This window comes from Balaenoptera acutorostrata, chromosome 1 (assembly GCF_949987535.1).
Source record: "Balaenoptera acutorostrata chromosome 1, mBalAcu1.1, whole genome shotgun sequence".
Classification (NCBI taxonomy): domain Eukaryota; kingdom Metazoa; phylum Chordata; class Mammalia; order Artiodactyla; family Balaenopteridae; genus Balaenoptera; species Balaenoptera acutorostrata.
The window spans coordinates 79,468,595-79,490,682 of NC_080064.1; the positions used below are offsets into that span (position 1 = coordinate 79,468,595).

At 38.3% G+C, this 22,088-nt stretch overlaps 1 protein-coding gene across 3 annotated transcripts in view; it reads left to right on the plus strand.

The window, feature by feature from the left end:
- Positions 1–20,367, plus strand: part of LRRC8C (leucine rich repeat containing 8 VRAC subunit C) — a 90,180-nt gene extending 69,813 nt beyond the window's left edge. For all 3 annotated transcript variants that reach the window (XM_057557869.1, XM_007176351.2, XM_007176352.2), the window contains one exon: positions 13,815–20,367. In XM_057557869.1, coding sequence (XP_057413852.1) covers positions 13,815–16,088 — 2,274 coding nt within the window. In that variant the 3' untranslated portion in view covers positions 16,089–20,367. The remainder of the gene's footprint in view (positions 1–13,814) is intronic.
- Positions 20,368–22,088: the final 1,721 nt, after the last annotated feature.

Here is a 22,088-nt window from a genome sequence, read left to right on the forward strand (position 1 = left end):
TTTAAGGCTCCATCTCTGCCCCAAAGGAGCTTAAGGAATAGTTGGAAGAGCGAAATAACACATTCATTCATTGTACCAGTTTATTCAGTATGCTATGTTATAGGCACTGTGCTAAGTTCTGACAACACAAAACTTGGTCTTGGCCCTGAAGATGTTTAAACTGTTGCAAAGATGGACATTCATATACATCCTTCTAAAACAGAAGATAATTGCTGCCGGGTGTGTGTGTGTGTGTATGTGTGTGTGTGTGTGTTCATACTGCAATGACCATATATTGCAATAGCTGAATAGCTGCAAAAGAGGAAGGATAGTTAAGTCTACCTGGGGAAATCAAGTTTCTTGATATTCTAGGTAGGATGGTTTAAATTATATTCCTGAAAAAAAAAAAGTGTTGTGGTGTGTTACAAAGAATAAGACTTGTGAGGCAAATGTCCACGTGGAAGTGTCTAGCAGATAAAGACTTTCAGCTTTTTAGATGTAACAGCACTTTATTTCTAAGAATAAAGGAATAAAGGCTTTTAAATGTACACTTGACTGTTCATCATGTAATAGCAAGTTTAAATCTTTAGCCTTCCTAAGAAATAAACTATGCTAACTGGCAATATTAGAGTTAGCTACTTTAAATTTGAGTTGGCATCTCTCTACTCAAGGTATATTAGTCTTAAGAGCTGGTGAGATTCTTTGCACCGATACCTAAAGCTAAGGCTGTGTAATCTTAAATTCAAGTACATTAGCTTATGTTTTGGGATGTTGATGTTAAGTTTTAAAATGTTGGTGCTGGATACTGGACTCAGAAAATGCCTAATGCATGATGAGACAATGTTGTAGAGATCCCTTTCTGAATCACTTTTGTGTATCATTGTACTGGTCAGTTTCTTAACTTAATATTTTTAGAAATTCTACAATATCAGCCACAAATCTTTTGTCTAATAAACAGGCCATCAGCTACATCATCATTTTACCTTGTAAGAAACCTCATATGCTCACTGGAAATATAAAATCTTGGTTAATTTTTATAATTTCGGCTAGGTCAAGTAAATTAAAGAGAAGAGTTAAATCTTTCCCCAAAGCTTCAAGCAGAAAACATGGGCTCTGCCATATGATTTTGGGTAAAATACGTGGCCTTTCTGAGCCAGTGTATTAAATGAGCAGGATTGGCATCATTCCTACTTCACAGATATGAAAAAAAAATGATGGTAAAATAGAAATTTATTATTTTTAGTCTTTTAAACTATAGACTTCAAATGCCTTCTCTTCATCTGGGGCATTTCCATATGTCACAGGTGTGATGAGTTGGGTCTCTGGCAAACGGATTGAGAGAAATCTGAGATCAAGGTCCACATGCCCAATTCTTCCCTCCCACAGCTATCTGCCTTCCTCTCCCAGAGGATCTGCAGGAGCTATATAGACAGAGGACAAGACAGACAAAAGAACATTTAATGAAAACTAAGCTCTGGCCCCAAACCTCACTATCACTCTCCTGGTGAGCTAGGCCAGAAATCAGGTAAGTCACAAGGACTTCCTTTGCCTAAGTGCTAAAGACCTGGACCAGAAGCTGGAGAAATCACAGGAAGCCTCCTTACCCTCTTTCCCTGTACTTTAATGTCTGTTTGCCCAGATGAAGGAAAGGGGAACCTGGGCAAGGAAGAGACAGGGTGAGGAAGGGGTGGGGAGGAGGAAATTGACTATTGATTCTCCCTAAAGCCAAGAGGAGAGCTTGCATGAGCTATCCTCCCCTGGCCCTCCGAGGGTATAATCCCCTTCCAAGAGGGAGGCAGCTCCAGACCCACCCTATCACATCAACTTCAAGGAAGAAGAGAGACTTCAAAGTGATGACTCCTAAGAGAAGCTCTAAAGAGAGACTCCAAACAAATTCCAAGAGATCCCCTGCTTGAACTCAGAGCCTTAACCCCTTATGAGCACCAAGATTTAACACTACTCCTTTAATGTTGCCACCTCTACTAGCCCTCCTTCTCCTAGAAAGAAGTAAGGAGGAACAAAGAAGAGTCTTGAGTCCTGCCCAGAGATCAGCCATCTAGATGAGTCAGAAAAAAGAAAAAATCCATAACTGAAATTCACTTTATATGGTAAAAGATCTATTCGCTTGGAATGTGTGGAACCAAATTAATGGTATTTCTGAAGTCCAGATAGCTTAACTTCCAAAAAGCATAATGACTGGGAAAAAAAATTCTCCTACCATCCACCACACCTAAATGACAGATTACCATGACTCTTACCTTACCTGCAAGTCTTCTGTGATGTCATAACAAGGTACAGCTACCACAGCCTGGAAGTTGACATCATTCACTTGCTGAGTACTAGAGCAAATTATTCTTTGATTACTATAGAAAATTTCTAAAATAAATGATCTTTTTTTTAAAGATTCTTTTAATACTTTTTTGTTTATTTGTATGATTCCAGTGTTAGAATTCCTTATCTTTGTGCTGTTTGTACATTGGTGTGGATAGTCCAGAGGATTTATGTTTCTCTGGGACTCTCCCGATTTCTTTTATCTTACTCCTGCTCACAGATTTATCAGTGAACTGCACAGTGTCCAGAGATAAGTCAGTTGAGTACAGAACTATGGTTTCAGTCCCCGGGGATTGCTTCAGAGCTTTTTCTTCATTATTTCAAGAGCATAATTATAAATATTTCAAATTTTTAAACACCAGAAACAAATTATCTTGGTTATGAATCACTAACAGTATGTTCCTAATGTTTATCCATAGTTTTTGTATATGCACTGAATTTTCTCTCATGGTTTGACTTTGAAATGGATGCTTTCCACTTAAATCTTAAATTGCCATGGATCAAATAATTCATTAGTCTACCTGGCTTATGGGAAAAATGCCATGAAGCAAAATGAAAACAGTTTTGAATCTCATCCACTCCCTCATTTTTCTTTTCTTTTTTTGTGTCCTGGAGAAGCTTTCCTCAAAAGAAAGGGGAAGAAAACATAACATAGATACAACTAAACTACAAGCTACAGGAAATGAAAGCATCCTTGATGGCTGGGAAGTCTCAGGCTAACCAAGGGTTTAAAAAAAATTAACATTCATAGTACGTATAGTCATCCTTACCCTGGAAAAGTCAGTGTATGTATATTCATAGTGGTAGGAGAATTGCCTTTATTAAGAGAGGTATCAAAATGCATACAGGATCCTAAAGTAGATGTGATAGTTTCTTCTTTTACTTGGAAATGAAATGAATAGGTAGTGCCTCCCAAATCTGGCACTCTCTTTGTGTATCTTAAATGAGTCAGCACTTAGCTCCGGCTTTAGGAATCACTAGGCTGACATCACTTGGCAATTTGGAGGTTGTGTGAAGAGAGCTGTTTCATCTCAGAGGAAAGTAGCTAAGGCAAATTTTTCCAGATGTTCACTGGCATCTGATTTTATACAAGTGTGTACTTGCCGTTGTTGTGGTTTGTTTTCCCTTGGGGAGGGGGCACAGTGTTTATTTATTCACCTCATATTTAGTACATACTTACTTTGTGCCGGGCAATGTCAACAAGGTTGGAGCTTGCCTTTAGAGAGCTTATTGGTCTAGGAGGTAAAATGATAATAGACAATTACACTATGTTTCCACAGGTACTACGATAGAGGGAAAATCAGTACTTAAAAACTGCTCCAGTTAACTGTATACTTTTGTTCTATTAATGTATAGTAATGACTCAGGTAATTATGCTTTAACTTTTTCAATGTTTAATTCTTCTACCAGACTGGTGGCATTTTATGTTCCTCAAGCAGATAAATTTCTGTTGATGCTTCACTAGAGAAGATTTGCTTGATGTCTGGTTTTTAATCATGTACAGATGAATCCTATAGCAAGTGTACTATTGTTACACCTTACCACCAAGAGAATTCGTTAATTCAAAAATCTAAGTTTTAATCAGCTCACCCCTCCAACCCCTTCGATTTTTTCCCCAGGACATTGCCTTCATGCCCCAGAGGTGCCAGGGTATGATCTTGTGCTTCTCCTTTTCCTGTTGCTATTGAGGAAATGAGCAACCAATAAAAGCAGACTTTTTACTCAGCCCTTGTGTTTATTAATAAACATCTGAAAGTTTGTCAATTATCTTTAGACTGCTCGCTCTCTTCCTCTCTTTACTCTCTGGGTCTAAACTTCCTCCATACACAGGGTGTTATTTCCTGACCAACACATGAGTTTTAAACATCATCATTAAAGAAGGAAGATACCACGTGCACAGCAGGCAGGAAATGATGCCACACCCTTGCAGTTATGCTTTTCCGTCTCCCCTGGGGACAAGGACTTGTTTGTGTTGGTGAGAGTGATGCAGTGTGTGTGGTGCTTGTGGATGTCTGTTTTTGTGCTCCAGTGGTGATTGCCCCCAAATACACGTGTATTGGACTTGGAGAGTAGCAAGCCTTGTGAATAAGACATTTGCTGAGAATGAAAGCACTTAAATCTTCGCCCTTTTAGAACCATCTTCCCTGCCTTTTCAGTTCCTTCTTTCTCAACAAGATTTTTTGGTACTTAAAATATTTTCAGTAGTTAGCCTTAAAACAGATTCTGCATTCTCAGAGTTAATCCTATCACTGATGAAGGTAAATCTCACGTCTCTTGAGGATAGATGCTTTGTCTTCTAGCATCTTATTTCTGAGAGAACATAATTAGTTCGTACATTAACTGATAACTTAGTGACATGAAAGTTAATTCCCTTCCCTTGTATCTCCGTCTCTTTTCCCAGGAGAAATGAGTCTACCTCAGAAAGGAAGAGCAACAGTCCATCTTTTTATTATTTATTTATTTATTAAGAAAAAAATTTTTTTTTGGACACGCTGTGCGGCATGCAGGATCCTAGTTCCCCTTCCAAGGGTCGAACCTGCACCGCCTGCAGTAGAAGCTCGGAATCCTAACCACTGGACCGCCAGGGAGGTCCCATCTTTTTAATCTTATTCCTTGTTCTTCCCAAATGCAGCCCTTTGCCTCCTGTCTCTGGAACCCACAAGGTTCTGATCTTACCCTCCCCACAAAACCTATCCAAGTCCAGCAGCTTCGAGGCCCAAATGAAGTTGCTCCTACTCCATGAATCCTTCTCTGCTCACTGCAAGCCTTAGCTTTTATTTCATTTACCACATCATTCACATGGTATATGTACAGCCTTGTGTGCACTGTTGTTTGACTTTTCATGTGGCTATTTATGTCTCTCCAACGAGACTGTAAGTGCTTTTAGAACAGTGAACGTTAGTTCTGCCTCCTTGATCTTCCTATAATGGTTAGCATAAAGTAAATATTCAATAAGTTTTAGTAGATATTCAATAAAGTTGGTATTCAATAAGTTTTAGAACATGAGTTATGCCTCCTTGATTTTCCTATCATGGTTAGCATAAAGTAGATATTCAGTAAGTGATAAACTATCCTTATAGTTTTAGACTATATGGATAGTCTGTCCTTAGTATCTCTCTGAACAAGCCCTGGGGAATAGGTCTTTGGGATCTGTTTCTTGCTAGGTCACTCTTAGATCAGCAGAGATAGCTTGTTTTGTTCTATCAGACTGGGGACAAATCTGGACGATCAGCTTCAGGGTGCAACCCTTTGGAACCAGTTGTATTTGAATCTATGGAGTGGAGGGAGGGTAAAAGATAATCACCTTCCTGTTGGCCCACCTGCCACTTTGTGGTTCCAGTCTACATGTCTGTATCCAACTTGCCATAACCAAGTTAAGGCACCATCTTTTAAAAGAACAGGTCACAATCTAAAGAATACCCCCCGGGTCACACATTAACATATTGGAATGATGCCTGCTGTTTTACCATATGCAGCAAGTTTTCTCACTTCTTTCATTGATAATATAGTCATAACTAAGATTTAAAGTCTAAACCAGAGAAATAATTTTGGGGTTATAGTTCATAGAAAAAATATTGTACTTAATTGTTGAGGTTGTAGGAAAATAAGTACTCTCATATGCTGTTAGGGGGAGATGTATAAAGAAATCCAGCCTTTTCTTGTGGGGAGAGGAATTTGACATTGCAGGTTTACATTGTTTGGCGCTACCCAAGCAATGTTGATTCTTCATAACGGTAGTCTTGAGACTAATTTTATATTACAGCACACTGTCTCTCTCTTATGAAAAGATAGTAAAGCAAGAGTTATGCTTGAAAACACTCCCTGTGTTCAACGTGTATAGCCATGATAAAATATAAAAGGAGGTACCAAAAATGCATACATGGGCTCAAAAACAAGATAAACACTTCTGTGGAGCACAAATGGAATACTGAGCGGGGCTGAAGCAACAGCTGGGCTGTCATCCAAATGCAGGCAGTAGCGGCCAGGAGCTCAGCTCCTGCCAGTAAAGGAACTAAAAAATGCACCAAGCAAGATAAGAGACTGGAGCCTGGTCACCGTTTGTAGCCAAAGGTCCTCACTCCCAAAAGGAAGCTAAAAAGAATGGCAATTAACTGGCTGCTGGAGCTGGTACTTCAGAGGAAACCGTGCATCTGGGGTGCCTCCCAACCAAGAACTGAGTCAGCCTGCCCATGTCTCCCTGACTGGAACTGTGAGATCCTGACATCACAGGAGAACATCAAAACACCATGACAAGTCCTAATGGTGGACTGGGGAGCTGGGCGCAGAAAACCACAAAAGAGTGCGCGAGAGAAAACAATCTCAGACAAGCCTACCACCCAGAACACATGAAGAAAATGATACTAAGAAAGTCTCTCAGCAAAACTGACAGTTGGAATATTGATTCACTCCACTTGAGATGAAACTAAGTTTTAAAACCCTGGTGGCGCAGTGGTTGAGAATCTGCCTGCCAATGCAGGGGACACGGGTTCGAGCCCTGGTCTGGGAAGATCCCACATGCCGCGGAGCAACTAGGCCCGTGAGCCACAGCTACTGAGCCTGCGCGTCTGGAGCCTGTGCTCCGCAACAAGAGAGGCCGCGACAGTGAGAGGCCCGCGCATCGCGATGAAGAGTGGCCCCCGCTTGCCACAACTAGAGAAAGCCCTCGCACCGAAACGAAGACCCAACACAGCCATAAATTAAAAAATTAAAAAAAAAAAAAACAAGCAGTGAAGTTAAAATAAATACGTTTACTTTAAAAAGTTCAAAAAAAATAAAAAGCAGAAAAAATAGATTTAGAGTGGTCAAAGAAATAACATTAAAAAGTAGGTAGATATGACATAAGATCAAATGGATATAAAAAATTTAGAAATCATGGAAATAAAAAAGCCACTGAACTTTAAAATATCAATAGGTGGAATAATGACACTGTACTCAGTTGTAGAAAGAAGTAATGACTTAGATAAGAGTTCTGAGTTACCCAGAGGCCAGCACAGAGAGAGACAGGGATTAAAAAGCACAAACACACACCCGTGGAAGATCGGTTGAGAGACTCTTAACATACATCTAATAGGAATTGCAAAAAAAAAAATGGAAGAAATAATGAAGCAAGTTTTGAAGCAGTTATTTAAGGAGATATTGCTAAAGTTTTACAAAATTGAAGAAAGTCAAGTCCTTAGCTACAGATATCAAGCAGTGTTCATCTACATACACTTAAAATTAAAGTGAAAGTATAGAAGATCTGGGGTTAAAGGTAAAATCTTCAAAGCTTCCCTAGAGAATTATTAAGGGAGATACTTTAGCCAAAAGGAAAAGGAACCCAGGGGCGAGATAAAGGGTCTAAGAAAACTGGTGAGCACATGATAAATACGTAAATAATCACAATCAACTACAGATTATTTTTTTTAATTGTGTGTTTCAAAGGGAAGCTAAAACAAACTCTGGGAACAACAAAATGGGATAGTTCAGCGGGTAGTTAAAACATGCTTGGAAGGGGAGGTAGGGATTCTGAAAAGCTTTAAGTGTATACATTTTGAGAAATTATAGATAACCTTTATTACAGAAATTTAGTCTTCACCTTCCCAACCAGCTGAAGCAGGATGGAAAATAGGAGATGTGGAAGATGTTATCAATGCAACAGAAAGCAGGAAGGAGGAAGAAATGGTATATATAAAAATAAAAACATGGAGAGGGAGACGCAAGAGGGAGGGGATATGGGGATATATGTATATGTATAGCTGATTCACTTTGTTATACAGCACACCATGGCAAAGCAATTATACTCCAATAAACATGTTAAAAAAATAAAATAAAAATAAAATTATGGAAATAAATCCAAATATCAGTAAATATCCAAATATGAGTGAGGTTAGCAAAATAATGTAATAGATTAAATTCAGAAATAGGTGATTAGTTTAGATTTTTTAAAAAATACATAAAACAGACACCTAAAAAAATAAAACAAAATCACAGACAAAAGTGCAAAATAGAGATTAAAGAAGGATATTTAAAAAACAGGAAAAAGCCGGTGGAGCTCTGTTAATATTAGACAGCATTTCTAAAATGCACTCTTTATCAAAACAACGTATCTATTTAAGTTTTAAAAACATGCATAAATTCTTGTAACACCACACAGGATACAAAAGAGTCTCAACACCCCAAGGAATTCCCTGGTTCTGAACCTTTGCAGTGAACCTCTGGCAACCACTGATCTGTTCTCTGGCCTGATTTGCAGAATGCCATGTAAAATCAGGCAGCATGTACTTTTTTGAGACTGGCACTGTTTTTAAGTTAACAATTGCCTAAATGCACATCGTCATTGGAATGTTTTTAATAAATTATAGCACATCCACACCATGTAATAATGTGGCCCTTAGAATGAAGTAGATCCTTATGTGCCGATGTGTTAAGGTCTCCAAGACATACTATGAAAGTGAAAAACTCAAGGTGCAAGAACAATTCATATAGGAAGATCCCATGTGTTTATATGTCATGTTTCTGTAAATGCACAGATATAGATCCAGAAGAGTACGCACCAAGCTTATCAGGGCTTCCTAAGGAATGGCAAGGGAGTAGGAAAGGTGAAGGGACTCCCTTCTGTGCTAAATATGTGTTTTTTAAAAAAGATTTATAATAGCAAAAAATAAAATGTTTAAGCATAACTTAACAATAAATGTCCAAAATCTATTTGGGGAAAGCTATGAAACACTCTTGGGAGACACAAAATTAGATTGAACAAGTGGAAGCACACCATGGAGAGGAAGAATCAACACCATAAAGATGTCAGTGCTTCTTAAATTAATTTACAAATGTAATGTAATCCCAATAAAAATACCACCAAGGTTTTTTTTTTTTTCTGGATCTAGACTATAAAGTTGATTATAAAGTTCATTGTGAAAGACGAGCATGAATTTGAGCACTTGCAACACTCATGACTGATTCAGTTGTCTTTCTCCTGTGCTTGACCTTGAAGGGCGCATTGCTCTTGGTATCTCTAACATATCTGACGTACAGCAGAACGTCCACAACGGTTGACTTTTCCTGAGGCACACGCAGAACTACTCAGCACTTGTGTTCTACACATCCTACACCACCGCCATCGATGTCATTTATGTCTCCCTCATGTAATAGATAAGCTGGCCCGTATTTATGTTGCTCTATTTTTGTTATATCAAGCAGTTCCTCTGAAGCTAAGTGGTTTGGTCTGGTTTGGTTTGGTTTGAACCTCAGCCCTTTGGTGTCTCATTCATGCAAATGTGAAACTGTTTCAACATGTTACCACTGTTCCCTGCTGCTTCTCACTGCAATCCTTTTCTGGAAACTGCGTAAATTAAGTAGATCTTATTTTTACATTATAATAATGGGTGTTACGATTCTAACAAAGGGACTGAGAATCAAATAACCATCATCAAAGATAAACAATCAAAGATGTAGACGAACATTAATGATTTAAAACTGAAAATTACTATTAAAAGGCCCTACGTTTACATTGACCATGCGAGGTATTTCAATATGCGATCAAGAGTGTACATACTCTACTTAAAAATGCATCTCTTTGCTAGTATAAATGTGATAATTACAATTTTAAATATTTGATTTCTTTTCCTAGATCTGAGCAGCATTTCAGGGCATAGTTTGGATGGGTTGCTTCCTTTTTTAAAGAAGTTTGAATTTTACTTTGTTTCTCTTGAAAGACATCCCCCTGTAGAAAGTAACAGCAAGAAATTCAGTTTATTTCATTGACCTTAGAATTTTTTTTCAAAAACAGCTATGGTGTTATCTCAAAATAATTTGCAAATGGGAATTCATGAATCCAACTTTAGTGAGCCCATTTCTCCAATCACTGCAACCCTTGTGTTTCTTTTCCAGAAATATTACCTAGATATTATGACAGACATGGAACAATTTTACATGTATATTTTTTATTCCTCTAGGAACTTTAATTGTAAAGTCTTGAGGAGCATTTTATATATTTATATTACTGGATGTCAGCTGCTCCTTAGGACCTAGAGGATATTGGACCAAATTCCAGTCCATGGCCTAAGTTCTGACAGACTCCTAGAAGAATTAGGTTCTCATGGTCCCAGTTCCTGATTCCATGGAAACAGTTTATAGATTTTTAGCATCCCAGGCAAACTCTCTTTGTCTGTTCAGTTTTGATCCAAGCATGAAATTTAGTCCTTTTTTTGCTGTGATTTCCACAAAATTCATTCATAATAGGGGTGTGTGTGTGTGTGTGTTTAGCAGATTTTACCGAAGGTTTAGGAAAGAGTGAAAGGTATTTACATCTCAAAACAGAAATAATGAGTGTACACCCCAGCCTCCTACCATGTTGCTTGAGCTATTTCCTTCAATTCTAGCCCCTCTCTGCTCTGCTGACTCACTCCTCCTAACTCCAAGCCTGTTCATCCCAATACAGGGTGGGGGGTTTAGCATCTTTGTTGCCTGGCTTCATCTGACCTTTGCCCTCAGTGACTCACCTCCTTCTAGATCCCTGTCTTCCTCATTCCCAAACTAACTGAGATATTTTCTTTAACGTAGATGATTTCGTTCAAGAATTATTCTCATGGAGGACTTCCCTGGTGGTCCAGTGGTTAAGACTTCACCTTCCAATGCAGGGGGTGTGGGTTTGATACCTGGTCGGGGAGCTAAGATCCCACATGCCTCGTGGCCAAAAAACCGAAACATAAAACAGAAGCAATATTGTAACAAATTCAATAAAGACTTAAAAAATGGTCCACATCAAAAAAAAAAATTTTTTTTTAAAGAATTATTCTCGTATCTGCTTTTAGGAGAGTAACTTTCTCACCTTGCTATATTGTGGATCAGATTCTCTTGTTCATCTTGCTTTTTAAATTTTTCTCTCTTCCCCCTACCCTCATTTCTTTCCCCTCTTTCTCGCCCTCCCCCTACATAAACACTGTGTGTAGCTCTAGTCTCAATGCTTTTTCCTCCAAAGGCAGTCTGAGGGTTGTCGCTAGAAGAAAAGGATGGGATTCCTCGTCATAATGACATGTGTGTGTATCAGCTGGTGGTGATGGTCTGAGCCTCGATCATTTGTAGAATGGGATGTGGGCGGTGGCTTTCTCCCTGGTCTTACCCCAAGCACTCTCCCTTAGCCCTGCACCGGCAGCCTGGAGCCCTACCACTATGCCTTTGCAATTTGTTTTGCAGCCTTCCCTTAAGGCTTGTTTTGTACTTTAATCTTTAAATTTCTGGGTAAAGGTAAAAAGAAGTGAGGTATAGGTTTAATTAGACAAGCTTCTCAAAAGAGCAGAAAAGGTGAAACAGAAACTTTCAAGTTCTTACAAGCTGCTGTTTACAAATATCCCACAGAAACACCCTTTACCCTTTTCTTTTTTTAAAAGAAACCTATCTGCCTTATTTTTTTCTGTCTTCTTTCTCTTTTTTACTGTACCTTTGAAAATATTGATGCTTCTCCCAGTTCTTCTCCGTGTTGCAGAGTTGCCATTAACCATGGAAGATAACTTTCCACTCTTTACTGCTGGACTCTGTAACCTGCCCTCTTCCTTTTCGTAGTCCTGGATAGACAACCTGCCATCACATTCTTTGGGACTTCAACCATGAGCTGTGTCTCTGCTGGAGTCTTCTTAGGATGTGTTCTCTTGGCAGCATGAGCAGCTATTGTTTGTAGTGACTAAATTCCAGTATCTTTTTCTACTCTGTGCTCATTTCTGAGTAGTTAACAGCTTCTGGAAAATAGATCACTGTCTTTACCTTCCTGGGATTTCAATAGGCACATTTTAAAAATTACATCTTTGTGAAGATTGAAAGAAATATGACATCAGAAGTCAGAGAGGAACTTCTGGAGATTGCCTATGTGTTCCCCTCCTACGTTGGGCTGTTCTCTTAAAGCCATCGTAGCAGAAACTCGGAGAAATGAGGAGACTATCTGGAGTGGTGGAAATATACTAGCCTGCTCTGCTGTTTCCTAGCTATATGAACGTGGGCAAGTTATTGAACTTCTCTGAACTTTAGTTGGGTTCTTCTGTAGAATGGGGAGAAAATGACCTACCTCTCTAGCATGGCAGACGCTAGCCAATCAGGTACCTTTGTGCAGAATATAAAAAGGCATCCCATGAGGGTGAACAGCTGAGCGAGGGGGGCACAAGCAGGATTTCAGCCCACACTTGCCCCTCAGCTGGGCACCCTGGTGCAGGGCATAACCTGAAACCCTCTGCAGCAGCCAAGCTCCAGAGGTTTATCGTCTTCCCCCATGAGCAGCAAGCCTGGAGAAGGGCTGGGCAGGGGGCAGTAATGGGGCCGCCTGGTTGCTTGGCAGGGACTTAGCACCTCCAGAAGGTGCCTGCCTTTTTACCTTCTAGCTCGTCTCTATTTTCATCACACCATTAACAATGTCATATTAACGTACTAGCTGTATCTCCCGTGTCACCAGGTTATGGTCATATTCTCATGCCATAGCAGTCTACGTTGTAATAGAGTCAGTTTCTACTTCTAGAATCAACATAAAGAGCTTTGCTGTTGCAAAATCATTGTACACTATGGATTTTCAGCCATTTGACATAATAAGGTACAAATAGACTTCCCCTGCATTATTAATTCCATGTTATTACCATCAATTTCTTGGTTATTATTCTTTCTCTGAACTGTTTGCTTATTGTCCAGATGATTCCACTTACGTGTACTTCTTCCTGGGGATGATTCCTCCAGGTTGATTCAAGGAGTATTTTGCCTCATCCTACCTCATCTTCAGAAAGAATGTGTTCTCTCTTACCCAAATTGCAATCTTATGAGACTGCTGGACATTCTTAGGGCTTAATATTCTTTTCAACAAATTGAAGCATTGGTAGAGGGATAGAAGTTGATGTAATATTTTGTGTGAAAAGCAGCAAGTTTAGACATAACTATTTTACTATCGAACATTTCTGTATTTTTTCATCTCTCTCTGAAGAAATAGTTTTTACAAAAACTTAGTAAATTCCCATTTTATTAAAGCCATTCACGTTCATCTGTGCATGTCTAAGATATGGATAGAAAGAAAAGAGGAAACGATAAAGATGGGAATTTCTCCCATATTTCCTCCTTTTAATGCTTCTCATACAGAAACTAATATAAATCTTGGGAGCCATCCAATTCAAGACTGGGTCTGATAAGAGGATGTACTTCCCAGACCAATGACTGATTCTCCCAGGCTTCAGTGAGAGAAGAAATGCAAATTTAAAAAAAATTTTTTTAAACATGAATGTTCTTTAAATATTTATTTTGTTGTGAATCGTTCTGTGTCCTAACAAAACTGCTGCGTTTTGTGTCATGAGTTAGACATGGTGAACAAAGATATATCGATACATTTCATTTTTCCAACATGTGGGCTAAGAATAAAAATCTCGGTGCTGGAATTGAACATTGTATTCTCCAGGCAAAGGAAATGGACATTTATTGGATGTTATTGCTGCTTTCTTCGCACTAATGACATTATGAAAGCTCTTTGAGTAATATAATTTGAAAATATTATTTCTTTGTTTCAGGTCATGCAAGACAAGATAATCTGCCTTCCAAAAAGAGTGCAGCCTTCTCAGAACCACTCTTCTGTTTTGAATGTCTCTCAAGCAGTGGCCAGTACCACCCCGCTGCCTCCACCGAAACCGTCTCCTACTAACCCAGTCACTGTGGAAATGAAAGGACTGAAGACAGATTTGGACCTTCAGCAGTACAGCTTTATTAACCAGATGTGCTATGAGCGAGCCCTCCACTGGTACGCCAAGTATTTCCCTTACCTTGTCCTCATCCATACCCTGGTCTTCATGCTCTGTAGCAACTTTTGGTTCAAATTCCCTGGTTCCAGCTCCAAAATAGAACATTTCATCTCAATCCTGGGGAAGTGTTTTGACTCTCCCTGGACCACACGGGCTTTATCTGAAGTGTCTGGGGAGGACTCAGAAGAAAAGGACAACAGGAAGAACAACATGAGCCGGTCCAACACCACCCAGTCTGGTCCAGAAGGCAGCCTGGTCAACTCTCAGTCTTTAAAGTCAATTCCTGAGAAGTTTGTGGTTGACAAATCCACTGCAGGGGCTCTAGATAAGAAGGAGGGTGAGCAAGCGAAGGCTTTATTTGAGAAGGTGAAGAAGTTCAGGCTGCACGTAGAAGAAGGTGATATATTATATGCTATGTATGTTCGTCAGACTGTACTTAAGGTTATAAAATTCCTAATCATCATTGCATATAATAGCGCCCTGGTTTCCAAAGTCCAGTTTACAGTGGACTGTAATGTTGACATTCAGGACATGACTGGATATAAAAACTTTTCTTGCAATCATACCATGGCACACTTGTTCTCAAAACTCTCCTTTTGCTACCTGTGCTTTGTAAGTATCTACGGATTGACGTGCCTTTATACCTTATACTGGCTGTTCTACCGTTCTCTGAGGGAGTACTCTTTTGAGTATGTCCGGCAGGAAACTGGAATTGATGATATTCCAGACGTGAAAAATGACTTTGCTTTTATGCTTCATATGATAGATCAGTACGACCCTCTGTATTCCAAGAGGTTTGCAGTGTTCCTATCTGAAGTGAGTGAAAACAAATTAAAGCAGCTGAATTTAAACAATGAGTGGACTCCGGATAAACTGAGGCAGAAGCTGCAGACGAATGCCCATAACCGCCTGGAATTGCCTCTCATCATGCTCTCTGGCCTTCCAGACACTGTTTTTGAAATCACAGAGTTGCAGTCTCTAAAACTTGAAATCATTAAGAATGTCATGATACCAGCCACCATTGCGCAGCTAGACAATCTCCAGGAGCTCTCTCTGCACCAGTGCTCGGTCAAAATCCACAGCGCGGCGCTCTCTTTCCTGAAGGAGAACCTCAAGGTCTTGAGCGTCAAGTTTGATGATATGAGGGAGCTACCCCCCTGGATGTATGGCCTCCGGAACCTGGAGGAGCTCTACCTGGTTGGCTCTCTAAGTCACGATATTTCCAAAAATATCACCCTTGAGTCTCTGCGGGATCTCAAAAGCCTTAAAATTCTCTCTATCAAAAGCAATGTTTCCAAAATCCCGCAGGCAGTGGTTGATGTTTCCAGCCATCTCCAGAAGATGTGCATACACAACGACGGCACCAAGCTGGTGATGCTTAACAATCTGAAGAAGATGACCAATCTGACAGAGCTAGAGCTGGTCCACTGTGACCTGGAGCGCATTCCTCACGCCGTGTTCAGCCTGCTTAGCCTCCAGGAATTGGACCTCAAGGAAAATAATCTGAAATCTATAGAAGAGATCGTTAGCTTCCAGCACTTGAGAAAGTTGACAGTGCTAAAACTGTGGCATAACAGCATCACCTACATCCCAGAGCATATAAAGAAACTCACCAGCCTGGAGCGCCTCTTCTTTAGTCACAATAAAATAGAGGTGCTGCCTTCCCACCTCTTCCTATGCAACAAGATCCGATACCTGGACTTGTCCTACAATGACATTAGATTTATCCCGCCTGAGATCGGAGTTCTACAAAGTTTACAGTATTTTTCCATCACTTGTAACAAAGTGGAGAGCCTTCCAGATGAACTCTATTTCTGTAAGAAACTCAAAACTCTGAAGATTGGGAAAAACAGCCTATCAGTACTTTCACCAAAAATTGGAAACTTACTATTTCTCTCCTATTTAGATGTTAAAGGCAATCACTTTGAAATTCTCCCTCCCGAACTGGGCGACTGTCGGGCTCTGAAGCGAGCTGGTTTAGTTGTAGAAGATGCTCTGTTTGAAACCCTGCCTTCTGATGTCCGGGAGCAAATGAAAACAGAATAACTTATTTTTGTTTAAAGTTTGACTGAAACATGCTTCTACCAAATACAGTATAAATAATTAGGTAGTCTTAACGCCTTTCCTATTTTATTATTTTTTTCTTTTTCACACAAAACAAAATGTACACAAAGACTGAGTAAGGAGTATGTATTTTTAATAAAAATTTAATTGTATTTTTTCAATATTAATATTTTAAAGTTTTATTTGTCCTGGAACCTAATGTATCTATTACTGTTTTCTACTGACAGAAACAGATGGTTCCGTCTGTTTTTTTGTTTTGGTTGTTTTGTTTGTTTTGGTTTTTCAGTTCATTCTTGTGAAGGGAAGGGAATTTTAAGTTGCATGCTTTTGGTGTTTTTTAAATCAGTGAAGATATTTTGCCAAGGTCATTTTTAGCTTGTTTACACCTGTACAGGGTCCTTATTTTTGTTTTCATTGTATGTGTACCAAGGAGTCTGTGCTAGTTATTTTAATCCCAGCTGCCTTCTCCATTGGCCAAGTATTTCATTCTATAGAAAACACTTCTCTGGAGTGTAAACTCACATAAGGGCATTGTCATAGACTATTATTTTCGAAATTTCCCCTTGCCTCCAGCAGAACCCTAAATACTATTCTTTCACATACCTGACAGTTATTTATCCTTAGGCAAGGATTTTGTAAGTGAGTAAAGACAATAATCTCCCATGGTCAGCTTGCTTGAATTGGTCATTTATAATTTAACTGATTTACATTTTTACCAACATTTTAAAAATATCATTGAAAAGGAAATACAGAGGTTCCTCCCATGTAATATCAATATTGTATGTAGTACTGGTGAACAACCTTAGAAAAGCTAATTTATTTTAATTAAAATAGGTAATTAAATTTAAAAATCGGAATCAGAAGCCTGTTTTTCAGTAACTTAATCATCTTTGATATCTTGATATGTGAATACATCCGATGGAAAAAAAAAAAAAAGTGCTACTAAAGCACTCTGCTGAAGAGCTGGTGCACCCAGGCAGGCACACTGGTTCCTCTGGGTAGTGTGGAAGTGGTGATCTCTATTCAAATTCTGCCTGTTACACGAAATAATCCACGTATATGTACGTATATAAATCTATCTGTCTCCCTCAAGACTGCCCTTGCTGCAAATGCTAGTGATGCAAGCACAGAAAGTCTGCTGTCTTTGGCTTAAAAAAAGTATCTCATCTAAAATGGTTCTGTTCCTTTTTTTTTTTTTTAAGTGTGAATAAATTGCTAAGTAGATAGAAATAATTTTTGCCTGGTGGTTAGCCGAGTTTTATTTATCTCTGTACTTAAACACCCAACGTAGTATGGGTCTTGGGCAAAAGTTTTCACTGACTATTAAGCTGTATAGAACAGGAAAATGAAAGCACTATTTGTGCCCTCAATCCAGGACCAGTGCTACCTATCGTGAGAATTTTGTTTTATGCTCCAAATTCACACTGTTTTCGGAACCCTAGTCTGACCTAAGGAAGTTTGGTGACTTAACGAAGAAAAGTAGAAAGATGGTTTGGGGTTTCAAGATGCTGCTTTTAAAATTTACCCCTTGATCCTGGTGACTTTGTTTAATGCTACTTTGAGTCATACATGGAACACAGCTATGGGAACTACTCAGCAGATATATGTACCTCCATTGTGTTTTAAATGTTATGATACATCGTGGGGTAAAGGATTTGGGGAAGAGATGCTTTTCATTTATTTAATAATTGAATCATGTAGACCAAAATGCTTTGCTGTCTCTGCTCTGTTTAAGTGTTACAATGGTGATTTTGTATAGCTGGTTTATTTTGCCCTGGAATTGAAACAAAATGTTTAAAATAGTAACATGGTTATATTTCTTGTAGGATAAAATATTCTATTCTAGAATGTTGTTAGGATCCTGATTATGAACAATGTGTTATATTTAGAAACATAGCCCTACCTGTTTTAAACAAACAAACAAACAAACCTGGAAGATTGTCCATGGCTGAGCATGACAAGAATACCCCTGTTGAAAGGTGGTAAAACATTAGGTGCACTATTTTTCTGGATAAAATTTATAGTTGTTTTCTATATCACCCTTAACAGGGACCTATTCAGGTTAAAAATCATATTTACGCTGAAATCTTTATCTGGTGTTAACTCATAATCTCATACGTGTTCATAACTGAAGTCACTAATAATTAGTCTTTGTGACAACTTGCTCAAAATGCCAAAAGAATTTGATTCGCTTTCTTAATGATTTCACAGGCTGACCCCTAACCTAAGTTCTAAATAACATCCAGTAAATCAGTATAGTTCTATGACTTTATGGTTTAACTAGGAAGGAAAATTCATAGATGTTTCTGTTAGATTTTATAAAAATTCAAAATGTTCAAACTTCATCTTGAGTCTAAATTTTCTGACCCTGACCCTTTTTAATATTGTATATTTTTGTTCACATTCTTAAGCGAAAAGCATTAAATTACTCTTTAGCCTTTAACTGGGAAACTCAGGTAAATGAACTGCTGACTTTTCTAAAGTTCTTTAATGAATCAACTCAGTGTTAAAAGGGGTATTAACCCAATCCTTTTCGTATTTTAACAAGTGCTCTTGCTAAAAAGGAACAACTAGCTCTATTTCTCCAACTTCTGTAAGACTCATGAGAAACAGCTTATGTAAATATAAAAGCATCGTATGTGCTCTTAAATCCTATGGCTATTGGACACCCATAGTGAGTATGCTCTTTGGTCAGTTTTAATGGTTAAGTGTAGAACAGACAGTTGTCTGGGGATGGTCTGGTTGAAACAGAGCATCTAAGTATATCCCAGTGGAACTCACCTAAGATGACCACATCTCAGAAAACTAGTTATATGTTGGGTTTTCACTTTGTTTTGTTTTTAATACAACACTTTTAATATAAGTGTTCTTGATACAGTGAAACCTGTTATTTACACTGGTAAATTTTCTGATTGTTCACCCACCCTTCTCTGCCTTAGGTTTCCAATGTAGCTATTGTAATGAGTTCTAACAATTTCCATGGCATCCTGTGTGCAGGCACTGCTTTTTCAGAAAGGCTTGGGACATAAGCCTGCTGTGAATACTTTGGTCATTTAGAGGTGCCTCCTTATCTGCCTCTGAAGCCATCTTTATAGAGAGGGGCTTAAGCAACCTGGAATCTTCCTTGGGTTACTTGCGATGAGGAAAGTCCACAGTTGTGCAATATGTTATCTTATGATTTCTGTTACAAGAAAGAGGAGAAAAAAATCTTTACATCTCTTGTTATCATTTCCCTCAAGGGTTTTGCTGTTGTTTATGTTCCTAATTCTAAGAAAAGTCCATTTTTTAAGGAGTATTTTACTCTCTAATCTAATTTCATACCAAATACCTGATCAGTAGTAATGATATATTTACTAAAAGAGTGAACACTCATGGTCCATCTTTATGAAAACTGTCAGCAATGTGTAGTCACGAATAGATAAGATAAACCTCAAAACAATTTCCATTTGTGTTTAGAGACTAAATTAAGATTCAATTTACATTCTCCTATAAATCCTGAATGTGATAATGCCGTTCGAGCGATTCACATTTTTGGTAGGCTCTCAAGAACTCAGGGTAGATAGGGTTCCATAGCAAAACAGCACAGTTATTAGTGAGCGGAATGCCTCAAGGGTCGGTAAGATTGTCGCACTTTTTGTCTTGTCTATTCAGATACATTGTAAGAAAGCCTGGACAGTCTCGACCAGGCGTGCCATTGATTTTTCAGATTTAGGCCTCAGTGACATGCTTCTAATACAATTAACCATCCTTCCAAACTAGCTGTCCACTCTTACTCCATCTTCCCAGAGCCTTTCACTGATAAAAGTAACATCCTTGAATTCCTTGTGGGGAGAGGGAAGAGGGTCTCCTCCCACCCCAAGGAATTTTTTTTTATTTAGAAGACCTTAAAAAGGGGTATATAACTTCGAACAACTTAATTTCTCGGCCATGTTAAATAACAGTCCCTATGCGTGGTTTCAGATGTGGAATAAATTTGCTTTCTGCTGAATACCATTCCCTCTCCCATACGATTCTGCCTATTTAATGAATATTTTTACTAGGGTTGAAACTCAATGCCTTACGTGGTCACTTAGTTTTCCTTCTGCTGCTTGTTTTCTCGCGCTGTATGTGTTCAGATTGTGTCAAATGCCGGCAAAACCTCTAAGACTGTCAAGAAAATGCTTGAAAGTTGATTTGTCATAGTGTAAACTCATGATACAATGTCTTAAGGTTATTTGGCTATGTAGTACCTAGGAACAGAAAATAAAGTCATTTTTGTAATTTAAAATTGAGATTGGTCCCTTTCTTATTCATTTGTACAAATCATGTTTCTCTTTTGGATTTCTCTTGTATTTTTGCATATTCTGTTATTAAGGCTTCCTGTACTCTGCAGGAAATAGGCCGCATGCATTCTTTCACTTTGTATTTAGCTAGTTTCTGCAATTGTGACTAATTATTTCCTTCCTTAATTCTCTGTACTGCATCTCCCCAAGGTGCCCCTGGAGTTTCATTTGGGTAATTAGTGCCTTACTGTGTAACCTGGAGTGCAGTTTCTGTGCATTTGCCAGATCAGATTGTACAATGGCTGTCCAGCCCAGCTTTCAGTAAATACTTTTATGGTAATGATTGTCGTTAAAGAAATCAGAATGGTTCTGTACAACCAGAAGGCCTCCCCTAGTTAAACACATACACCCCAGGCTTAGGGAAGCCCTTTATAAGAAAACTTTATGTACCACTTATGCATAAGAAAATTGTGACTGGTAAATTTTGAAGCTAAATTGTCACTTTACATATTTTTCTATAGTTATTTATGACTCAGTTATTTTACTGATAATCCTTTGGAGAAGAACTGTTGAGATGAGGAAAGATTGTGAGTGTGGTGAGAGAGGCCTTGCGAATGTGTGTATCAGAAACTTAGAAGGGAGTCTGTGAGAGATCTGGAGAAACGTGGGAGACAAGAACTGAGATGGGCAGCAGATTAGAGACATCTGGTGATTTCAGTGCAATTTGCACATAAGAAAAAGTCTCTTGTCCACGGCCACCTTCCACTGCCCCATCTTCCAGTCCTTTCATTTGTACAGACTATTGAGATAAACACTGAAATTAACTAGATTGATTCAGTTATTCATTACTGTTGGCTAGCGAGATATAAGATAAGCACTTTGATTTGGATGAAGAAGTATATGAAGAGAGTAGTCACTAAAGCCAGTTTTAGACTCAGTGGGATACTTAAATAGCCATAACACATGGCCTGCATATTTCTGAATGTACATTTAAATGTCATCTTAAATATCCAAGTAGGAAAAAGTGAAAAGCTCTTCATAAGCTACATTATTTTTGTGTGTAAATCTTTGAATACAGGTTATACTTTAGATTTCATATTTAAACATTTTTGAACAAGGCAAGGTACAAGTAAACATTTATGTGATCAGGCATACCATAAGTGATGAAGTATTTTCAGAGTTTGGAGATTTTGCATAAAAAACACAACATTAGGCAAAGATTTTATTACCAAACATCAGAACAGAAATGACCATTCTGATTATTTTGATTCAGGGATTCTTCTTTTATAAAGTTTATGAACAATTAGAAGATGGACTTTATTTTTTTAAACATTTAAGGAATTAATTTTTTAAATTGAAGAATAGTTGATTTACAATGTTGTGATAGTTTCAGGTATATAGCAAAGTGATTCAGATATACAGATACAGATATATACAGATATATTCTTTTTCAGATTCTTTTATGTTATAGGTTATTACAAGATATTGAATATAATTCCCTGTGCTATACAGTAAGTCCTTGTTGTGGAATTAATTTTATTTCAACTCAGGTTACATTTAGCACCGTTAAAAAAGTATTTAGTTCCATTCTTATTAGTTTCATGTAATACAGATCTTGGGGAAAGTGACACAAAGAGGCAACATGCAAGTTTTGCATTTTATATCTCCTCCATAGTTCTTCTAAGAAAAAAAAATCAACTAGTCAGCAGAGATTTTGGTA